General features: G+C 42.5%; 1 protein-coding gene across 1 annotated transcript in view; it reads left to right on the top strand.

Annotated features, from left to right (window-relative positions):
- Positions 1-21,410, top strand: part of KNDC1 (kinase non-catalytic C-lobe domain containing 1) — a gene marked incomplete at its 5' end in the record, with an annotated part of 236,509 nt that overhangs the window by 180,898 nt on the left and 34,201 nt on the right. Inside the window, 5 exons of the mRNA XM_082266721.1 lie at positions 1,373-1,466; positions 5,404-5,501; positions 8,494-8,693; positions 16,496-16,609; positions 18,028-18,175. Coding sequence (XP_082122847.1) covers positions 1,373-1,466; positions 5,404-5,501; positions 8,494-8,693; positions 16,496-16,609; positions 18,028-18,175 — 654 coding nt within the window. The remainder of the gene's footprint in view (positions 1-1,372; positions 1,467-5,403; positions 5,502-8,493; positions 8,694-16,495; positions 16,610-18,027; positions 18,176-21,410) is intronic.

Raw genomic sequence — 21,410 nt, 5'->3', positions numbered from 1 at the left:
GTAGTGAATTTATCCATATCCGTGTCTGGGGAAATTCCCAACAAACACGGTTTAGGGAGCAGTGTCAAGGGGGAACCCATGGTATCGTGCAAATATCTGACAATTTGCCTCCAGTAGCCCTGCACCTTCGGGCAGTCCCAAATCGGATGGTAAAAAGTGCCCCGGGTGAGCTTACACATGGGGCATGAGGTGGTGGTATCAGTTCTGTATCTAGCAATCTTGAGAGGCGTGAGGTACGAGCGATGGAGGATATACAACTGAGTAAGGCGGTCATATAGCTTAGGAGATACCAGCTTGCAGGCATCCAGTGCATCAGTCCATTCCTCATCCTCCAGCGCCCCCACGTCACCCTACCTTGGAGGCATAGGCCTCCACCGTGGATTTAGGGAGATGGAGAGCATCATAGAGTATAGATATGAGGTGTTTGGGGTCAGATCCCCGTACTACCTCAAGGAGTGGGATTGGTGCAATGGTAGGGGTGGACTGGGGGAATTGTGCCGAGAAGGCGTGGCGAACCTGCAAGTAGCGAAAAAACATATGATTCGGCAATCCATAGTCACTCTTCAGAGTGTCAAAGGAATTGAGTGTTCCATTGGCGAGTATATGTGAGAGGTAGCAGATCCCGAACTGTGACCAAATGTGAGTGTCAGGTATGGAGCAAAACTCAGAGAGATGAGTATTGTGCCATAAGGGGGTAGTTAACTTGACTTTTACTTGGCTAATCCCCCTGCTTCCATGGGCTACATCAATGCTATAAGACCGGCCACTGCAGCCTCAAATTTCAAGAGCTATGTTAGTTGCAGGTACTCTGATGTCATCAAGTACAATACAAGGCTATTAGCATAGCATGGTATGGAAGGACACACAAGGACTGCCTTTTAACCTGGAGCTCCAGGGGGTAGGGTTGAACACCAGCTGCCAGAGAAATAAATGGGCAAATAATAATCATTTCCTGGTACCCTAGGCCTAAGTGACCAGTTAACCCTTGCAGTTTAAGGGTATTTTTTTTTTACCAGCGCTTCGTTTTAATTCTTCTCGACCTTATCCAAAAATTAAAAAAATAAATAAAAAAACGCTGTGAGCAATTGTAAGTGTGAGACCCCAGCAAACTTTCCTTAAAAGGTGGGCAGAGTTGGAAACTCTGTGCTGGAAAAAAAAAGGGGGGGCTGCCATCGCTGAACTTGTAGTCTAAAAATACCAGGTTCCTGGCTGCCATGCTAATCTAACTGTCAGCATGCTTGTTTTAGGTGTGGACTGCATGCAGTAAAACATTTTTCTTTTTATAGGAAGTAAGACCTATAAAGCCATATTAAAAGGGGGCACTGCTTTATATTTACAACTTGAACATATTTTATTTCTGTTTCTTCGCCAGGAACTTGAACAACAGCTTGTGATTGAAACAAAGAATTACAGGAAAACTATTAAGCTCTACCAGAACCTGATGCAGAAGGGAAGGAGAAATAAAGGTAATAGGGATTTGTTAACGGTGGTAATTCCGGGTATCTGAGCAGAAGGAAACTAAGAACTGAAGGTTACCCAGAACTGATAGATCATTTATTATGCTTTATGTCTTTATAGATTCTGCTGCGTGTCACAAGGTAGGGGAGGGGGTTGGGCGTGTGGTATACGCAGGAATTCATCTGTATATGCTTGAGGATGACATGCAGATAATGTGACAATCAGTTCATGTGGGGGTCAATAAAAGTAGACCTTAACATCAAATAATGAAGATTTACTATGTTATAGGAAACATCTAAAAATCGAACGATCTGCTTCTGTTGAACAGGGTGGGTACCTGCAGATCAAATTTCGGCCGGTCCCTGCTGAACTGGCCAAATTTTGATCTGTCTGTACTCCACTTTACCCAAGCACTTGCAGTTTACAACTTTTCAATGCTGCCAGCTCCTGCTGTCGTAGCATTGCTTCCGCAAACACCTGGTCTTTACAGGGAAGAGTTAACAGTGGACAATGCAGCCTCCAGCCTGTCTGTTAGCGTGGAGAAGTATCAAGGGAGTGTCTTGCTATTCTATGCTATGGTGCTGTGTGTTTGTGTTGATGCACACAGTGTGGGAAGACACAACTCTAGTCTCTGCATGAAAGTGTGACTCCAATGGATGCTGCAAGAGAAAGGAGCCACCGTGAAACCGGAAACCTGAGGCAGTGGTCACGGCACTAGTTTAAACAGGAACATAGGCAAGGCTGCTGAAAAAGCTTTAACACATGAGGGTTTAATATCATTTAAAGGCACTGCTGATTGACTGGTGTAAGATTAGGTGATGTCACCTCTGTTTTTTTCACTTGCTCCTTGCTGGAGATTCTGATGTGAGGAAGTAAAAGCCCTGCCTCTACAAAAATGGCCTCCTCCATACATGGGAAAGCAATAAGATTTGCTCTGGGGTTATCTATTATTGACTCTAGGGTTATTGACTGCAGGGCTATCACGTTGATCTGGGAATTTGAAGTGATATTTGGATAGAGTATTTGGATTCTTGGCTGGCAACCTTTCCACACCAAAGGATTTCCACAGTTTCCATTGCTTGTGCCTGAATAGATCTGAAATTAACCGCTAGAAGACCAAGCTTTTTCTGGCACTTTTTGTTTACAAGTTTAAATCCATTTTTTTTTTTTTTTTGCTAAAAAAATTATTTAGAACCCCCAAACATTATACTTTTTATTTTTTTTTAGCAGAGGCTCTAGGGAATAAAATGTTGATTGTTGCAATTTTTATGTCACACGGTATTTGCGCAGCAATTTTTCAAACAGTTTTTGGGTAAAAAATTCACTTTAATGAATTTTAAAACAAAACACAATAGATACCCCAATTTTTTTTGTAAAATGTGAAAAATGATGTTACGCAGAGAAACCGCCGCTTCTGAAAGCGTTCCAGCAGCTCAGGAGCCGCTCAGTGCTTTCATGAGAGAGCCAGCCGCCAGCTGCAAAAGAAACACCTGCAGCTATCAGCCATAACCCCGATAAATCACTTTAAAACCGCAACGCATCTATAGTTATTGCAGTCTAGAGCGCCACACTAGGAATTGTCTAGATATAACTGTATCCATTACAAAGTGGGGGCCTCAAACATGTCCCTTACATCAGAGTGCAAAGATAGTGAATGATGTATACTAGATAAAACAGTAGATGTGAATAAACTGTATTTTGACAGGAGTGCAGTGCAGTTGCTGTCAAAATACTATTAATGTAGCACTTTAATATCATATCCATACAGTGCAGAATAAGACATGGTAAGTCAGTTATGAGAAGAGATCAGCTGCATGAAGATCACAGGAAATACTGCTAACTAGTCCCTTGCCCTCTGTCTGTCTTTTTCTGGGCAGTTTCCAGAATCCTTGTTCTCTATACCAGTGATAAAGAATGCTTGACAGTGTCAAGTGTTATGCACACAGGGATTTCCAAAGAAACCTTTTACTACATGTGCGCTGCATCTGAGTATTGCAGATGTGGACACGTCTTCCAGCCTGTCAGTCTCACTGAAAGATCTTCCTTTCTGTGTCCAACCTTAGGCGTAAGATAGAAGTTTTAGGAGACCAACAATGTTAAAGTGATACTAAACGCACACTGTTTAATTTACACTGTCCCTTCTATTTCTGTATGTGGATGATGGCTCCTTAATTCTTTAAAAAAAAAACATCTAAGTACCCTTTTTCTAATTGATCTACAGCTGTCACATGACCCAGCTCTTTCCCAGCCTGTCTGCAGGGAAACGTAAGGAGGAATATCTTCTAGTCCTCTGCTGCTGGTCACATGTTCAAAATAAAAGAAATCCTTTGGAATACAGAGTCAAAATAAATAATATCAATAAAATGTTTTAAATCCTCATAGTATATATTTGAAATCGAATCTCTATTATTTTTGGATTTTTGGCAATAACATGGCGTGGGCAGATTTCTGCCAGTCACGCTGTGTCACGCCCTTCCAGCCAGTCTATCAATCTACATGTAATATCCCACCCCACTGTGTTTTGCTGGTTAGTGGGGCATGGAGGAGGGAGGGAGGGAGTGGGCTGCCATTAATCACTGTGTATACACCCACATATGTGACTGTATAGTCACATGGGCTGCTCAGATGTGATAGCGAGAAAATGCTTTGCATAAAAACTGAAAACTGAACATGTGCAGAGCTGCCAACACTGCTCTGCAAAATCCCCAACTGCATTGGGGACATGGACAGAAGGTAGAGTTAGAGAACAGCAGGATCAACCTGTTTTTTTGCAAAATACAGAAAAAATCCCATAGTGAGTATGAACAGCATGTAATTCAGCATTTATTGATCGTTTCCTATGATGTGGGTTTAGTGACACTTTGAGGTAACTATTTTTTCATGGTGGTTTGCATGGGAGATTTTTTTTTGGCAAACATTAGCAGAAAAGTCTTTAAAGAGCTGGGCATTCTTGGCTGTCTTTTATCAAGTGAATGATTTATATTTTTTACCCATCCTAAAGTAACCAATGCTTTGCCTGTGCAGCTCCTACATTTTCCCCTTCCTTATTCCTTGAACGTTCGAATTAAATCAGTTTTTTTTCCCCATTAAATCTGCTTACAAGTCCTACCAAAAGTTCACCATGTCTGGTCACATGCACTGTTTGGGGCACTGCCGGACAGGTTTAAGGCCCCTTTCACACTAGCGGACCATTCAGATCTGCCTGTCAGTTTTTCAGGCGGATCTGAACGGATGCCCCATGCATCTCTATGGGGCATCAGATGTCAGCGGAGACATGTCCGCTGATATCCGATCCGGTCCGTCAAATCTGGAAGGATGGAAACACTATTTTCCATCCGTCGATCGGATGAGAACGGATAGGTGGTCCGGTCAAATCCGATTACCCCATAGAGAATAGCTGGGACCTGACAGATCTGTCTCCACACACAGCGCGGAGACAGAGCTGCCATCCGCCTGTTCAGCGGGGATGGGCGCTGAGATAAACGGAGTCCACAGACGGACTCCCTGTGGGAAAGGGGCCTTTCCCCCATTCACACTTGAGCTTTTTTCTGCTCATTTCCCTACGCATCCCATTCTTTTTAATCCTCTCTGTTCACTCTTGTACTCTGTCACCTTACGTCCTATGCCCTATGCTCAAAAAAGTACATATGAGCTTTTCTTTTTTATTAGTGAATTTAGACATCTTTGGTCCCTTTAGACTTCAGTGGGAACATCCATAAACATGTGTTTTTGCTCACTTTGTCCTCTCCTACTGTAGAACTGCTCTCTTCCCATTGTCCAGCTCACAAAACTCCTGAAGCTTGATACGCGTGCAAAAACACTTGCCTTTTACTTTTGAAATGGCAAAAAAAAAAAGAAAATGCTTCAAAATGAACAGGAATACATTCTGCTCACGTGTGAATGCAGGCTTAGGAAATAATGTTATCCTGTTTTTTTCTTCGGCAGGTTCTGATGCAAAGGAATTGTTACTCAAGCTTAAAGGTCATTCAGAAGAAATGAAGTCAAAGGTGCAATTCTTGGAACTGGCCAAAAAATTACTCCAGGTAATCAAGTTATGATATCTGTGTATAAAAAGCGAGTTTAATTTTCCAGCCGCTGAGCACTGTTTGGAATTCATTTTCCCAGACTGTAAATCATTCAGCTCATTTTCACTAAGGTCAGGTATATTCCCCCCTTAAAGTGGAACTAAAGTCCGCAGTACTTACCTCTGCTTCAGTGGTCTGAGATACCTCCCCGGCATCTTCTCTTTGGAGCTGGTGTTCAGGCATCTTGATTGGCTGTTGTGGGATGACATCACTCCTGCACATGCACAGGATTACAGTCATCCCGCCACACAGGCACTGTGCCAGATTGTATACTGAGCTGTGCATGCGCAGCTTAGTGTTCATTCCACCGGTTATGCTTATTTTATTGCTTATAAGGCATTGCATTTCTCTTCTGCAATAAAGAGTCTGCCTGCTCTTGCAGTCTTTTTTTAAATAAGACTTTAGTTGCACTTTAAAGGTTCAGTTCACCTAAGACTGATGTTCCATATACAGGTGGACTGTGGTAAAAGTAATGAGGAGCATTCTAGATGCTTTAAAGTGGAAGTAAAGTTGATTTGTAAACCAATGACTGACAGGCAGGGTATCCATGATAGAAGAGACTCTATTGGTCTCTTCTGCCATAAATGCATTCTTCTACCTGTCAGCTGTCATGTTCACTGAGCCACGCATGCCCAGCTTAGCAAACATTTACGGCCCCAAATCTGTGCCGCGGTGATATGACTCCTGTGCGCATGCGCAGGAGTTATGTCATCGCAACCTCATCGCAATCAAATGGCCAAAGGCATGTGGCCCAGAAGGAAGACCGGGCTGGCGGATCGATCCCACCGCAGTGCTGGAGGACACCATATGACAGGTGAGTCTGCCATAGTTTACTAATATGCAGTACATACTAGCACATTATGGCATGACCCCCCTCAGGGGCCCTAAAAAAACAAATTTTTTAGCAGACTTTACTTCCAACTTAAAAAATAAAATAAAAAGGATTTATGCAGCGATGTCCCTACTATGGATGGACTATAAATTAAGCTGCTGAACACAATAAAAAAATCGAGCAAAAATCTAAATAAATGAATTACAAAATATTTTTCAGCATAAGGGAGACTACCCAACATTCACCAATATAAAAATTAACTTTTTTGACTCATAGACCTGGTGTATCAATGCCGTGTTTATATGTTTATGCATAGATGTACTAAGTTTATGAATTATAAAAGTTTATATTCCATATTTACGTAAATGTTGGGCAGTCTCACTTATAGCACTGAACCATATTTTGTGAATTATTCTAGATGCTTTATTTGTAAAGGTTTACCAGATGAATTAATGAAACACATAAGTTGGAAAATTGCTTCGCATGATTTGTGTTTTAGTGTATTTATATACAGTACATTTGCCGGGGGTGGATTTTCTGTAGGGTTCAGGAGCATGCTGGCGCAGCCTAGAAACCAGCAATCCCTCATGCATACTGGGACGTGGGTGCCTTTATTTCATAGTATCCCCCAACATACCTTTATCTTGAGTTTGTCCTTCCTTTTATAATCCCTCATGTTGGATGTTGGAGAAAATCTGACACTGAGGGCTCAATTCAATAAAAGTAATCCACTGCTTTAAGATGAGCCGTAAAATAGCTTATAGCATTTTTCATAAATATTTTTGCAATTAACTAAAAAAACCTACTAAAATACTGCATGTGCCATTTCTTGAAGTGATGCGGTATTTTAGTAGTGAAACTTGTGGTATTTTAATGCTGGCACCTGCCAGCGTCCTTAAAGTGGTTGTAAACCTTTACAATATACCCAGTGAAGTGAGCAGCCTCAGATGATACAAAGATGAAACTATTCCTTCTACATAGGTTTTACTTGCTTATCTGCAGTCTTCTCTTCCTTACCTCCCTGTAAAATAGCTGAATTTAAATAAAATCCTTCTTTGTCTGTCAGTATCACGGAGGAGGGGGCAGAGAGTTGCAGTAAGAGTGTGTGAGAGCTGATTGGAGTAAAAGAACACACCCCCCCTTCACACACAGCACAGGAACAATGTTCTGATTGGACAAGCTGAGCTCTCCTACCTGGCACAAATCTAATGTGTGGGGAAAACTTCTCAGAAGGGACTCATGCTGATACCAGAGCAGTGAATAACTGGTTGTTAAGGAGGCGGCACCTGCCGTGTCCTTAACAGCCATGACCCATTTGCTGTCAGCTGGATTTTCCGCTGAAAGCAGAATGTAAACAAAAGAAACGCTGGCATTAAAAAATTAAGGAAAAAAAATAGGTCCGCACCTGTCGCTTGGCTCCTGCCGACTTACATTTCTGCTTCCCACCAATTTCTAAATAAGGCACAGGGTCACCAGGTGACATCATGGGTTGACCCCACCCCCTTGTGACGTCATTGACTGGGGCTTGCTGGGTGGGAAATTAAGCTATCAGGCGGCAAGTGTCTGGTGCGGACCATTTTTCATCATGATTGACGCTGGATTTATTTTGTTCTTTCTTTTTTTTAATAAAGGACTTGTCCAAAACTGGCTCTGGGTTTTTATTTACTTTGACCTTTTTCATGGTAAATGAGTAGGGGTACTATGCATGGGGGACTGGGATCTGGGGACCCCCATGTTAAAGGGGGCCTCCAAATTCTCCACACCACAACAACCACCTGGCAGGGGCCAGCTCCCTAAAAACCGGCTGAAAGTTCATACATTCCTTACATTTTGCATACCTTAATCACTACTTATTTAACGCATGCATTTATTTCCTTTATGGTCTTGACTGTAACACTGTTTTATGCAGTATTTATGAAATATTTTGGCTTTTTAGGTAATTACAGCATAAGGGGATAGTTAATTGACATTTTCAGAATTGCATGCAATATTCTGGAAAAATGTGTCGCGTGACCCAAATACTGCATGCGATATGCATTAGTGAATTGAGCCCTGCGAGACTTAATGCTGTATTATGGTTATCAAACCTGGATCTAACCATCTTCTTTATACATGAAGGTTTCTGATGCAGAACAGTGGGGAGTTGAACCACGTGATCTTCCAACAGTGGCAGACCTTACAAGCCAAAAGTCACTGAGCTCTTCAGAGGATGACGGCTTTCTTCTAATCTATAATGACAGAGGTCATAGCCGGGACAACACATCCAAAAATTTACAAGCTGGAACGCCTCTTGGATTGCTTGCTTACCTCTACTGCAGGTCTGCTTTACACTACAAATGAAATAGGCTTCCTAATTGTTTGTTATAAATACAAAAATCTGAGTCTTAACTTAAATGACATCCCCATTCCCATGTAGCAAAAGCTTTGTTGCCCATCCAGTGTGTTCTTTTATTTCACTTATGCACATGTTTAATATTTCTAGGGACATTTTATGCAGTGTTTTCTTTTTAACTTCTGCTGTTATGTCTACATTTCTTCATGCATGTTACTGATCCAGCCACTGGCTCCAGTGTACCAGGGAACACTCTGCACCCATCTGGAATACAAATACACAAATTGCATTTCCACAGCTCCAGAAGCATTAAAAGATAACTGAATTTAATTTACAGATAACAGGGACTTTTTGTGCAGTCCATAATTGCTGGAAACAAGGAATGTTTTAAGAACAGTAGTTTCTAAAGACAAAAGTCTGGGCAGTTTGAAATAGGCTTTTATAGTGTTCTTTGGTTGATGAGTGTGATCGTTATCTCCCTTTTATTCAGCTTTTCTTACATAGGTTACTTTTGTACATTTAACAAAGACCAAGCCAGACGCATCTTACTTTGTTTTTAAAGTGATTTTCATACTTACCTGCCCTGAGTAGTGGTTTTCCACAGAGCAGCCTGGATCCTCTTCTTCTCTGGTCCCTCTTCAGCTCTTCTGGCCCCTCCCTCTTGTTGAGTGCCCCCACAGCAAGCAGCTTGCTATGGGGGCACCCAAGCCTAGCCACAGCTCACTGTGTCCATTCAGATATGGTTCTGTGGCCTGGCTCCACCCCCTTTCTCTCCTCATTGGCTGACTGACTTTGATAGCAGCGGGAGCCAATTGCGCTGCTCTGCTGTTTCAGTTAATAAAGAGAATGCAGTAGGATGAAAAACCTTCTGCCTTTACAATCACTTTAAACATAGAAGGTTCATTTTCAATGTAACATAAACAGTATGCATGTTTTGTGGTTTTACACACACACACACACACACACACACACACACACACACAAAAAAAAACATATTTACATACATTTTAGCTGTATATTTCAGGTGTAGTTGCCAACATTTAAAAAACAATTTTAGGGAAACTTTTTTTTCAGAAAGCCGGTGTAGGCAGAGTAGTATAGTAGTTAGGGTGGGGCAATCATCTTGTGGGCGTGGCTGAAGTAATCATTGTTTTTGCAGCGTGCGATGCGCGCTGTGACAAAAAAATGGACATGGTTACAATTATGCTAAAAATTGGGCATGGCTTAAAGGGGGTGTGATAAGAATGAATGTAATACTGGTATTACCCACAGCGCATGTCCTGGGAAAGAACTAATTAAGTACATGTGGTAGGTAGTGTATTGAATCAAGGTAATTGATGCTAAAATGTGTTGCAAAGAAAACAATAGCTCATAAATCGGTGCTGGATAGCCTATTAACTAGATTGCATATACCATTGCAGCATATACACATATAAAGTGCTTAAACAGTGCATACATAACTGTGCAACCAATAACAAAATTAATTATGAAGTAAATTAATAATAAATTGAAAAAATATTATTTGAAAGAACTGTGGAAAAGTGGACATATAGAAAGATAGACTGCTAAATTTCCTTAAAGTTCATAGAAAAAAATTGGTGGAAAATAGTGATATGTGTCCAAAAAATCCAAAGCAATAACTGTAGTGATAGTGTCCAAAAAACGGCCAGATGAGAAATTTTCAAATAGTACAATGGTGGTGTCACCCTCAGTGCTGATGCAATATAGTGTAGGTAATTCCAACTCACCAGAAGGTGTTGACCCCCAATGCCTTACGGCAAGTGGGTCAGTAGAGCTTGGTAGTAGATGTCCAGCGGGGTCCCATCCGTCCTTGTTCGGATGGTCCTGGTTACTCCTAGCAGTAGATGTGATGGGGCAAAAAATTTGCACTCCTCATAGTGTAGTATGAATTAAAATAATATTTATTTTTAAAAAATCATATGACAAATAGGCAAAATAGATTAAAATATTGGCAAAAAATAAGTTGGTGGTACAGCTGTATTAGCATGAAAGGGAATCGCTCAGGGCACTACTGGGGAAGCTGGCTAAGGACGCCAAAGACAGTCCGCTCACCTGTATCGCGGTGCTTCCGGGTAGTGTGCGGTTTGCGTTCCAGGTACCACTAGAGTGAGGTTACGTGCGTCTCAGCTTGACGCGTTTCGTCATCAATGTGTGACGTCTTCGAAAGCTAGACTAGACTAAACTATTTTAAAGGGGTGTAGTAAATAGAGAATAAGATTTGCTCTGGGGCCCCCCATGCAATTTTGCTGTCCACCCCAACATCCCAGAAACAAAATAAACACACACATAGATTTATCTCAAAAAACTTATAAATATTATTAATGTAAACATGAAGAACTGACCCAACACTCTGAGAGGTTACAGCACATTATTACCACTCACTGATCTGTTACTAGAGATTGCAGCAGTTAGTACAAGAGATGGTCAGAGACTGCAGGCTGCGGCATATTATAGGAAAGTGTCAGAGACTGCAGGCGTACTACAAGACTAGGTCAGAGACTGCAGGCGTACTACAAGACTAGGTCAGAGACTGCAAGTGTAGTACAGAAGAGTGTCAGAGACTGCAGGTGTAGTACAGGAGAGGGTCAGAGACTGCAAGTGTAGTACAGAAGAGTGTCAGAGATTGCTGGCATAGTATAGGAGAGGGTGAGGGACTTCTGGCCTGGCACAGGAGGAGAGGGTCAGACTGCCGGCATAGTACAGGAGAGGGTCAGAGACTGCTGGCGTACTGCAGGGCCTACTACAGGAGAGGGTCAGAGACTGCAAGGCGTAGTACAGGAGAGGGTCAGAGACTGCAGGCGTAGTACAGGAGAGGGTCAGAGACTGCAGGCGTAGTACAGGAGAGGGTCAGAGACTGCAGGCGTGGTACAGGAGAGGGTCAGAGACTGCAGGCGTAGTACAGGAGAGGGACAGAGACTGCAGGCTTAGTACAGGAGAGGGTGAGAGACTGCAAGCTTAGTACAGGAGAGGGTCAGAGACTGCAGGCGTAGTACAAGAGAGGGTCAGAGACTGCAGGCGTAGTACAGGAGTGTATGGTGGTGGGTAATATATGCAGGATAGGGATGCCAAGTGTATGGCAGTGGGTGGTATGTGTGGACCTGAACACTCGTGAAAGGGGCCTTAATGTAATCATCAAAAAATCATTACAATAAAGTATTTCTAAGGCCCCTTTGACACAGGGCGAACTCCGTCAGGCGACCTGCCTGCTTAACGGCGGATCTGTCTTCTGATCCCCACTGAGCAAGCGGATGACATGTCTGTGATTGCTGCGCTATGCAGAGTCAACATGGACAAAGCCTGCTGCTTCCTATGGGGCGGTCAGATGGAAGTAGACTGGATGTCAGTTTCCATCTGCTAGACGCATGGGAGATGAATCCGCAACCGTCTGTTTTTGGGGGCTTGGATCAGATGCAGGTGGATGTAAACGGACACATGTCCGTTTAAATCTGCCTCCCCATAGAGCACAATTGGTGGTCCGATCCGGTCCGCCTGAAAAAGGAACAGGTGGACCCAATCAGTCTGCTGGTGTAAAAGTCACAGCTCCACCCCCAGATGAGAGCCACTGATCAGTGCTTTAATCAGATTACTTACCAATTAAAAAAAAAAAGTAATTTAAGGGTCTCACCTGGCTGACATTTCCTAGACTGGCGGCCCCCACCAAAGCATGTAGCAGTAGCAGCGTGGCCAAACTCACAACCCCCCTCCCCATGTCCAGCCAGGTGCAGGAGCTGAAGAAGCCACTGTGGCACAGGAAGCAACAGGGTAGGTGGGGGGGGGGGGGGCAGGGTCCCAGTTAAAGGATGACTGGAGATAATTTAACGATGTTCATTCAGCGTCTATAAATTAATTTAATTACCGGATCAAATCTGTCTTGCACGAATCACCCTATTTGAGACATCACTGCCTGAATCCTCCTTGGTCAGCTTTGAACTTTTTTTCCTATGCTGGAATTCTTTTCTATCCATATCTGAAAAATGTGCTTATGCATCCTAATGCAGTGTCAAATCTTCCCTCCCCTTAGCACTTTAGTTGTGCTTTAAGCAGCTTCATGCATTTAACAAATGGAAGTTGACCAAGTAGGGTTCAGCCAGCAGTGTATTGAATGTGCTGATGCCTGCAAGAAGGGTAAAACCTGGAACACACTATGAGTTTTATTCCATTCAAGCCAGCAGGTTGAATGAAAAAATGTGTCTTCTCCGATCGGAGCCGCTGTACTGACAGTCACCGGCTATCTGCTCAGTGTAAACCGACATCTGAGTGATCAGCTGTCATGTGATCGCTCAGATCTCAGTCTTAGGCCTCTTTCACACGGTCCGCCTCCGTAGGCGGATCTGTGTTGCTCAGCGGGGATCGATCCGCGATCCCCGCTGAGCCGGCGGATGACAGCTCCGTCTCCGCTTGCGGAGAGGGAGGTGTCTCAGCCCCCGCTGCCCTTTATGGGGGATCGGATGAGAGCGGACCGCCTGTCCGCTCTCATCCGATCCGATCACTGAACGGATGGAAAAATAGGGTTTCCATCCGTCCAGATTTCACGGACCGGATCGGATACGGATGGCAGCGGGTGTCAGCGGAGGGGTCTCCGCTGACATCCGCTGCCCCATAGAGCTGCATGGAGGATCCGATCAGATCCGCCTAAAAAACTGACAGGCGGATCTGATCGGATCGCCCGTGTGAAAGAGCCCTTAGAGTTGGCAGAGGACAGCTGCAGCATCGCAAGGATGCAGCAGCCACATAGGTAAATATAGATGTTTTTTTTTTTATTATTATTATTATTTATTTTTTTTTTTTTAATAACCCGCACTTCTCCCTTTAGCCTTAATCAGGCTTAAATAATTCCCACACCTTCCTTTCTCTTTTTAGCTATTACCTTTAGTGCTGATTTTTATTTTATTTCTATTTTTTTTTAACTATTTTTAAAATTTTCAATTTTTATTTGTTTTGTTCTTTTTTTTATTGTTGCATTCACAAAAATAAAATCTTAACAAAAAATGCCTTTTGCAATACCTTCTTAAATGAATCATAACTTTAGTGTTAAGCTGGACAAACAACAGAATAAAATGTATGCTTTTTATTTACAGTTACACTTTTTAAACTAACACTGATCAAATTAGAAAAAAATGTTTTTTAGGTTAATGTTTTATGTCTTTTTGCTTATAGATAAATAAAATAAGAATAAATGTATTACTTTGGTATTTTAAGGAATGACAATGTTTTTAAAGAATAAACAGGCCCATAGCTGAAATGTAAAAATTGCTTTAGTCCATAAGGGGTGCTCAGGTGCTGAAGCAGTTAAAAGTGTAACCTTGCTACAGATCATCTGTGTTGTATATTCTTTACTGTACAATTTTTCAGTTGCTCTGCCGAGAGAGAAAAAAAATGTGCCTCTGCCTCGATGATTTCTAAAACTCTACTCAGACAGCTGAAATGTCCAGATGTGGCTTTCATGTGGTATAACTGCAAGAAAACCATTTCTGAAGGCTTTTTTAATGTGACCAGTGCCAGTCACCCCACAGTGCCCAGCTGTACTGCAGTTTTAGGGACTTCACAACAGGAAGCAGGAGCCACATAAAAACGAACTTGGGTTCAACTAAAATGGGGCTTCAGAACATACTATATCATTAATGGTCAGTGGAATACATATTTCCCCATTATGTGAAAAGTGACAGCCATCTATAGACAATCCGGACATGACTAGGAATTGTTCACAGCAGGTCTTTCAGATGTGAAAACTATAAAGCACTAGGACAATACCCTTAGGCTGCTCAGCAATAGGTAGTAATTAAAGCGAATCAAAACCAAAAAGCAAACGTGTAATTTATTGCAGCTTACCAATATAAGGTGGCTACATTTAATTTTCTTTTAGACATTTTTTGCCTCCTATATTTTTTTATTTTGCAATTCAGAGAATAACACACTTTGCTTTTTAGGGTGGCTTCCCTTGCTCTTTAAAGGAGCTCCTGAGATTTTATGAAAATTTGGATTTCTGTAACCCTTAGGTTTTATCTCTGTAATACCTTTTATATCACCCTCACTCCTGTCCTCTCCCTGTTTCCGCACTTATCGCCTTCTGAACCTACATGCTGATTGAAAAACATCAAGGCCACTAGGGCATGTGCCTTCATATAAATCACACTCCCATATTACTTCCCTCCTCCTTCTGCTTCTCCTAACTTCTGGAGTATATCCCCCTTCCTTTGGCTGGCAGCAACCACAATCCACACACACACTAGTTTTTATTCCCTTTCTTCCAAGAAGCAGCCCCCCCCCCCTTTCATGTGCCCTATTGAATGCCCACTCAGTCTGTAAGCTTACATCTTTCCATGAAATTTTAACTTCAACTCCTTTAACCCACTTGCTGTTACTGAAACCTGGCTGTAGGACTCTGACTCTGCCTCTCCAGCGATCCTCTTTCGGGGTGGTGTCCACTGGACTCACCCAAATCCAGGAGACAAAAGAGAGGTGGAGTTGGAAGCCTTTTATCCCTACAAAGCACGTTTAAGGTTTATTCTATTCTCACTTCACTCAGTGCCCTTCTCCTCTTTTGAAGTTCACCGAATTGGTCTTTTGCCCAGTTTTTCTGAATATTGCTGTGATATACCGTATTTGCCTCCTGGACTGGTATCAAGCTTACTTAATGACTTATTTGCTGGTCCAGGCTTCCTCTCCTCTGGAATGCCCACAATCAGTTTTGGCAACTGGGGGGGGGGGGGGGGGGGTTGGGGGGAATAGAATAGCTCAAAGGGGAGATCACTGTACTAACATCGAATTGTTAGTAGAGAATCACCTCCCGAGCTCTTCCGTTTTGTTTTTTTTCCAATACTACACCCTTGTAGACATAGTGCAGTGAATAAGCATGGTCATCCTAGGACAAGACGTGTGTGGCAGGATCACCAGTTGAAATAAAGGGGGAAAAAACAGAAATGAATACACTATATCCAAGGAATGGTAATCTGCAATATATTCAATTATTGTTTCTTGATTTAGAAATGCTGTAAGGCCCCTTGCACAGAGGCAAAATAGATATGTATTTAATGATGCAGCTTGCCGCTGGTGTTATTTCTAGTTCCATGAAGGTTTGTATAAATCCCAGCCATAATATGGCATACCTGTCAAGACTGTTGGTACATACGCTGATGTGTGTGACTATCGGCAATACCTGCCAGGTAAATGAGGCTATAAAGAGGCATATTTGGCCTAATAACAAGACGCCCGCCTAAAGCCTGGTACACACTAAGTTCCTTTTTTTTTTTTTCAACTCAGCGGGCCAAACAGAGCGGTTGCTATATTATTTATGTGATGTTCACACAGTGATCTCCCCCCCCCCCCCTGAGCTATTGTATTTTGACATGGGGACTCCCCCCCCCCCCCCCCCCCTGCCAGGACACACTAATCAGAATCTAGAGCCATTGGCTGCAAGCACTGATCAGAAGCTGGTTTTCCAGCATGTCTCTTCGACAAAAGCTGGTCGTTGGACCGGCTTCTGTTGGACAGGTAGCTGTTCATGCTCTTTGAATGTTGGCTGGTTCCTGCTGAACCGGCTGATATTCGGATCATGTGTACCCAGCATAACACTGTTCTTCCTAAAGGGAAAAGTGTCCTTCCCAAACCCCCTTCTGTATGCCTCCACACCATTGTATTCAAATACTATATTCTGTATAAAGCCCCACTAAGTAAATGTCATATCTGTCGTTGAAAATCAGTAACATACCTGCTAACATTATATATTGTTTACACTTTTCCAAGTGTTTGTTTATCATTGTATTACAGGAATGCTGTTCTGGATGGGTATGTGCAGCAGTTGCTCTACACTTTTCGATATTTCTGTTCCCAGGAAGATTTGCTGCAGTTTCTTATTGACCGGATTAATAACACAGTGCCAAGGTACTAATGAAATATATGCTACACCACCTAATGCCATGTTCTTTAAAAACATAACTCATTTTAATTTTGAAATTTTGTGTCAGAACGGCAAAATCATAATCTTTGTACATGGCACCAGACTGGACAAAAGCCAGCAGCCAGGTAGCCAAAGCTTAAAAAAGATCTGTATAGGGCATTAGCACCCTAAAGGTACTTAGGCTCAAAAAAACTAGGGCACTGGTGTATTAGTGTATTACTTTATTTTAGTATAGGTACCTTATTTTTAATGTTTTACATAACTTCAGGCTGGCCCCTTTTGGAAGTATAGTTATCTAGCAGGACTTAATTTTCTGACTAAAGTTCTACTTTAAAGGGTTTTTTTTTACAGCGGTTTACTATTGCTTTAAAGAGATTATAAAGGAAAATATTATATTAAAAAAAAAAAAAAAAGGCCAGATCCTCCTCTTCTTGCGTCCTGCGCCAGTGCTCTGGGTCCCTCCCCTTTGCCGAGTGCCCCCATAGCAAGCCGCTTGCTGTGGGGGCACTTGCAGCTCAGCCCTGCCCCCTGCTTCTGCCTCACTGGCTGTGATTGATAGCAGCGGGAGCCAATGGCTCTTGCTGCTGCATCTCGGCAAAGCATGGCGGAGAGACCCGACTTTAAAGCAGTTGTATACCCATCTTGGTGATTTGTACCTACAGGTAAGCTTTTAATAAGGCTTACCTGTAGGTAAAAATGAATATCTCCTAAACCGGCACGATTTAGGAGATTTTCACCCTGCATGCAGCCACTGACATCAGCGGCGCATGCGCTCTGAAGGTCCAGCGTATTGTGCCAGAAATTCAGAGCTCCTTGCTGGAACCAAGGGCTCCCACTTACATGCGCAGGAGTGATGTCATTGTGTTTCCGGCCACTCAGCAAAGCATGAGGGAGAGACCCGGGAGAGCCTTGGGTCTCGTGCACATTGCTTGATCCAGATGGGGCTTAGGTAAGTATTAGAGGGGGCTCAGGGGCTGCTGCACAGTGAAGGTTTTTTACCTTCATGCATAGAATGCAGAATAACCTTCAGCCTTTACAACCACTTTAAAGTCCAGACCACAGATTATAGGGGTGTCTGGTATTGCTGTCAAATTGGTAGCCCTAGAGACAAAATAATTTATAGGGTAATGTTTAAAAAAAGAATCCCCTGTGTCATTTAAAATCTAAAAATCTTTGTGTAGACCCATGCCACTTTTGCAGCCTGTAAATAACAGGCCACATAATAATCATAATATCCATTGCACTTATGCTTAAACCTTCACTACCCTAAATAAATTTGAGTCTTAGTTATTGTAATTAGTTTGATCTCAGTGACATCAGCAGTTGTCAGTGGAGTTGCACAGGTAAATTAAGCCTATTTAATGCTGTTCTACAACAATCACTCTGTTTTGAATGTTCGCAGGGAAGACACTGACCCATGCTGTTTGACTACAAAAATCTACCATCGATCGATCATCCTGTTACAAACTTGGATTGAGGACTGCTGGCCCATTGACTTCTCTGTGAATCCAGACTTGCTAGACAGGCTGGAAGACTTGAGCAACTCCCAGGTAAGCTTATTTATCTGTAATGATCGAATTTGCTGTATTCACAGCTTATGTATTTATCTTCGCATATAGGCTCGCTTTCTTTTTTCTATTCTAAAGTCTGTGTTGTGTGGTTTCAAAACCGAAGTATTGAATCCATTAAGAAAACTATTATTTTTATGTATTTTTAATGTTCAGTACTGAAAAATAAAACCTTTTAAAATATATCTTCTTTCTCCTCAATTAATGGACACAGGAAATCTTAAACATTCAGGTCACATTTCCATTTAAAGGAGTATTAGACACTGACTACCAAAAGACTTTAGAACAGCCCCAGCCTTAATGTTCTTCTAGTGTCCTTGAAGGATGGACATTTTTCGTTCAAGTAGAACTACACTTCATATGAGCACAACAATCCAAAAATGCTGTTTAATGCATTTTTTGTATTCAAAGCAAACTCCCTTAACATCTTTTGGGGGGGGGGGAGCGGCTACCTGGTTTTTACAGGTTCCTGCTCCCACTTTTGGTCAGATCACAGGTCCCAGAAGACTGCAGGACCATTCACAAAGTGCAGCGCGAATCATACATGCGCAGTAGGAAACCGGCTGTGAAGCTGGAAGGTTTAAAGTGGAGTTCCACCCTGGAAAAGCTTTTTTTAATAAAAATACCCCCGGGGCAGTCAGGGCTAGTACATTCCACAATGGCTAGCCTCTGATCTGTCCCGGGTTGCACTTACCTTTTAGAAGAAATACTTACCTTGAAAAAGTATTGTCCAGCGCAGCCATCTCAGGTGTGGGCAGCTTGAAGCCAGCGCGATTCTCTTCTGTGTCCTCTTCTGTCTTCTTCGGTCCCACGATGCACTGCGCCGGCACCTACATTAACTGCTGCTAAACATACTTATCTACCAGTCTGCAGCTATCCCATTGATTGTGATTGGATCCCATTGGACTGGAAGGTTGTTGGGTGAGCCTGGTGGAGACCAGTCTGTATGGTTGGTGTTAGAGCTACCCAAGTGAATGATGTCACTGCCTAATCCCATGTTATGGTGTTCGGGTTTGGCGATTGTCCACCGAGGACTGCACACTGTCATGTGGGGGAGGTCACATACTCCCCCATACCTAGAAGCACCACACCATTGGACCTGGAAGATGGAGGCACTGTCGCTCTTCCCTAAATTATAGAGAAAAAAAAGGAACATGACTTGCGATCTGTGAAATGTGTCCCTTGAGCTGTTAGCTCCCCCTTTAGTTGAAATCTTCCTCTGTTGACACCCCCCCCCCCTCCCTTTAATACAGCTTCTTTGTATGGAGGTGGGTGAAAAGCACTGACATAGGCACTCTTGGGCTGCACATGAGAGGTCCTTTGGCTCTATTACCCCTGCCGCACAAGAAGATCATGCTGGCAGGGGTTAATAGAGCCAAGGGACCTGTTTATACGCAGCCCTTTCCACCCACCTCCTCCATTCAGTAGAAGCTCTACTATAACTTCTATGGTTAAAAAAACGATCTATGAATGGTGAATGGTGAATGTTTCATTAATCTGCCCGTTCTCCATTCATAGATAATTTTTTTAGTCTTAGAAGATATAGTACAGCTTCTGTGGATGGAAATGGTGGGTGGTAAGGGCAGGCATAGTTGGCACTCTTCACAAATGCATATAACCGGTCTCTCAACCCATATTAGCCCCCATAGCACTGGAAGATTACAGCTGCGGGGGGGGAAGCCTGGATCGGAGGAAGGAGGATTTCAACTAAAACTGCAGCCAGCAGCACAAGAGACGCATCACATTCATCGCAAGCAATGTCCCTTGTGCCCATTTTTTTTTTTTTTTATAAATAAACTTAGACTTTAAGGACAAAAGCGTTTCTAAAGCAGTAATAATCCCTTGTTTTGTGCACTGGTGAGCAGTCATGTTGGAACAGGAAGGGACCATCCCCAAACTGTTCTCACAAAGTTGGGATCATGAAATTGTCCACATTGTCTTGGTATGCTGATGCCTTAAAAGTCCCCTTAATTGGAACTAAGTCCTTACCTTAACCCGATAGACTGGGAGCCTGGCCTTCTCATCCAACATTAGTGGCTGACCTCACAAAAGCGCTTCTGGAGGAATGATCAAACATTCCTGTGGACAGCCTTCCCAGAAGAGTTGAAGCTGTTATAGCTGCAAAGGATGGGCCAACTCAATACTGATCCCTACGGACTAAAGGCCGTACACACGATAAGAAAATATGAAGGGAAAATTCGTCCGACGACCGATCTGCCGATTTTCGTATTGTTAGTATGGTGCTTTCGACAGCCGACTCCGACTTTTCGGCTGACAAAATCCTAATGTGCAGACTATATAATTTTTGTCGTCCGTCAAACAACGTCCGATTTTCGTCTCATTAGTACAGATTTAGACGGAAAAAAATCTTAAGAGCAAGACTAGGCATGCTCAGAGACGAAAGAACACATACAAAGAATCCAACACATGACATCACTTCTGAAGTAGAATTCTTTCGTACGGGAAAATTTGTATGAAAATAACCTCTTCACTTTCCACATCAGACTAGCATGCCACAAAAAACGGACGACAGATCGTTGGATAATCTGATTGTGTGTACGAGGCTTAAGACTGGGATGCCGTTATAGGTCATGTGCGTGTAAAGGCAGGTGTCCCAATACTTTTGACAATATAGTGTAAATGCAGCCATTCCATCTAAGAATTGGTAAGCTGCAATATAATAAATGTTAGCTTTTGGATTCAATACGGCTTTAACTCACTTTACTCTTTAACAATTCTACAGCAATTCTTACTGTGTAGGATTCTAAATGCAGCATGTGCGTCTGAGTATAATCTGTACTTAAGGAACACTGTCAGTTTGTTATGACATCTTTTGATGAGTCTTTTGTGCAATCCTGTAGTTATACACTGCAATAGTCTTGTTACTTTTCTGTTATTTATCTCTCGTTATGCTATTAGCTATAATGTTTTTTTCCCCTCTTTATTCTTATTTAAAATGCTGTAAAAATTGTTTAAGCATAAAATCCTTTGCCTGCTTGTGCTATTACCCAAAAAAGAAGATTCGGCATCCAGTATTTTTTTTTTTTTAAGTGATTTAATAACTTTTGATTTTTTTTTTTTTTTTTTGGCAGCACCACCTGCTGGTGAATTTAGGTATGCCAGCTTCTGCGGTTAGCTATTACTTTTTTTCTAACAAAGGAATTAAACAATGGTATGAGAGTTTGCTGTTATTAAGGAGGGATTGCAGGGACGTTCA

This window comes from Pelophylax lessonae (assembly GCF_965119305.1).
Source record: "Pelophylax lessonae genome assembly, chromosome: 9".
Taxonomy (NCBI): domain Eukaryota; kingdom Metazoa; phylum Chordata; class Amphibia; order Anura; family Ranidae; genus Pelophylax; species Pelophylax lessonae.
This window is presented reverse-complemented; position numbering and strand designations above follow the sequence as displayed.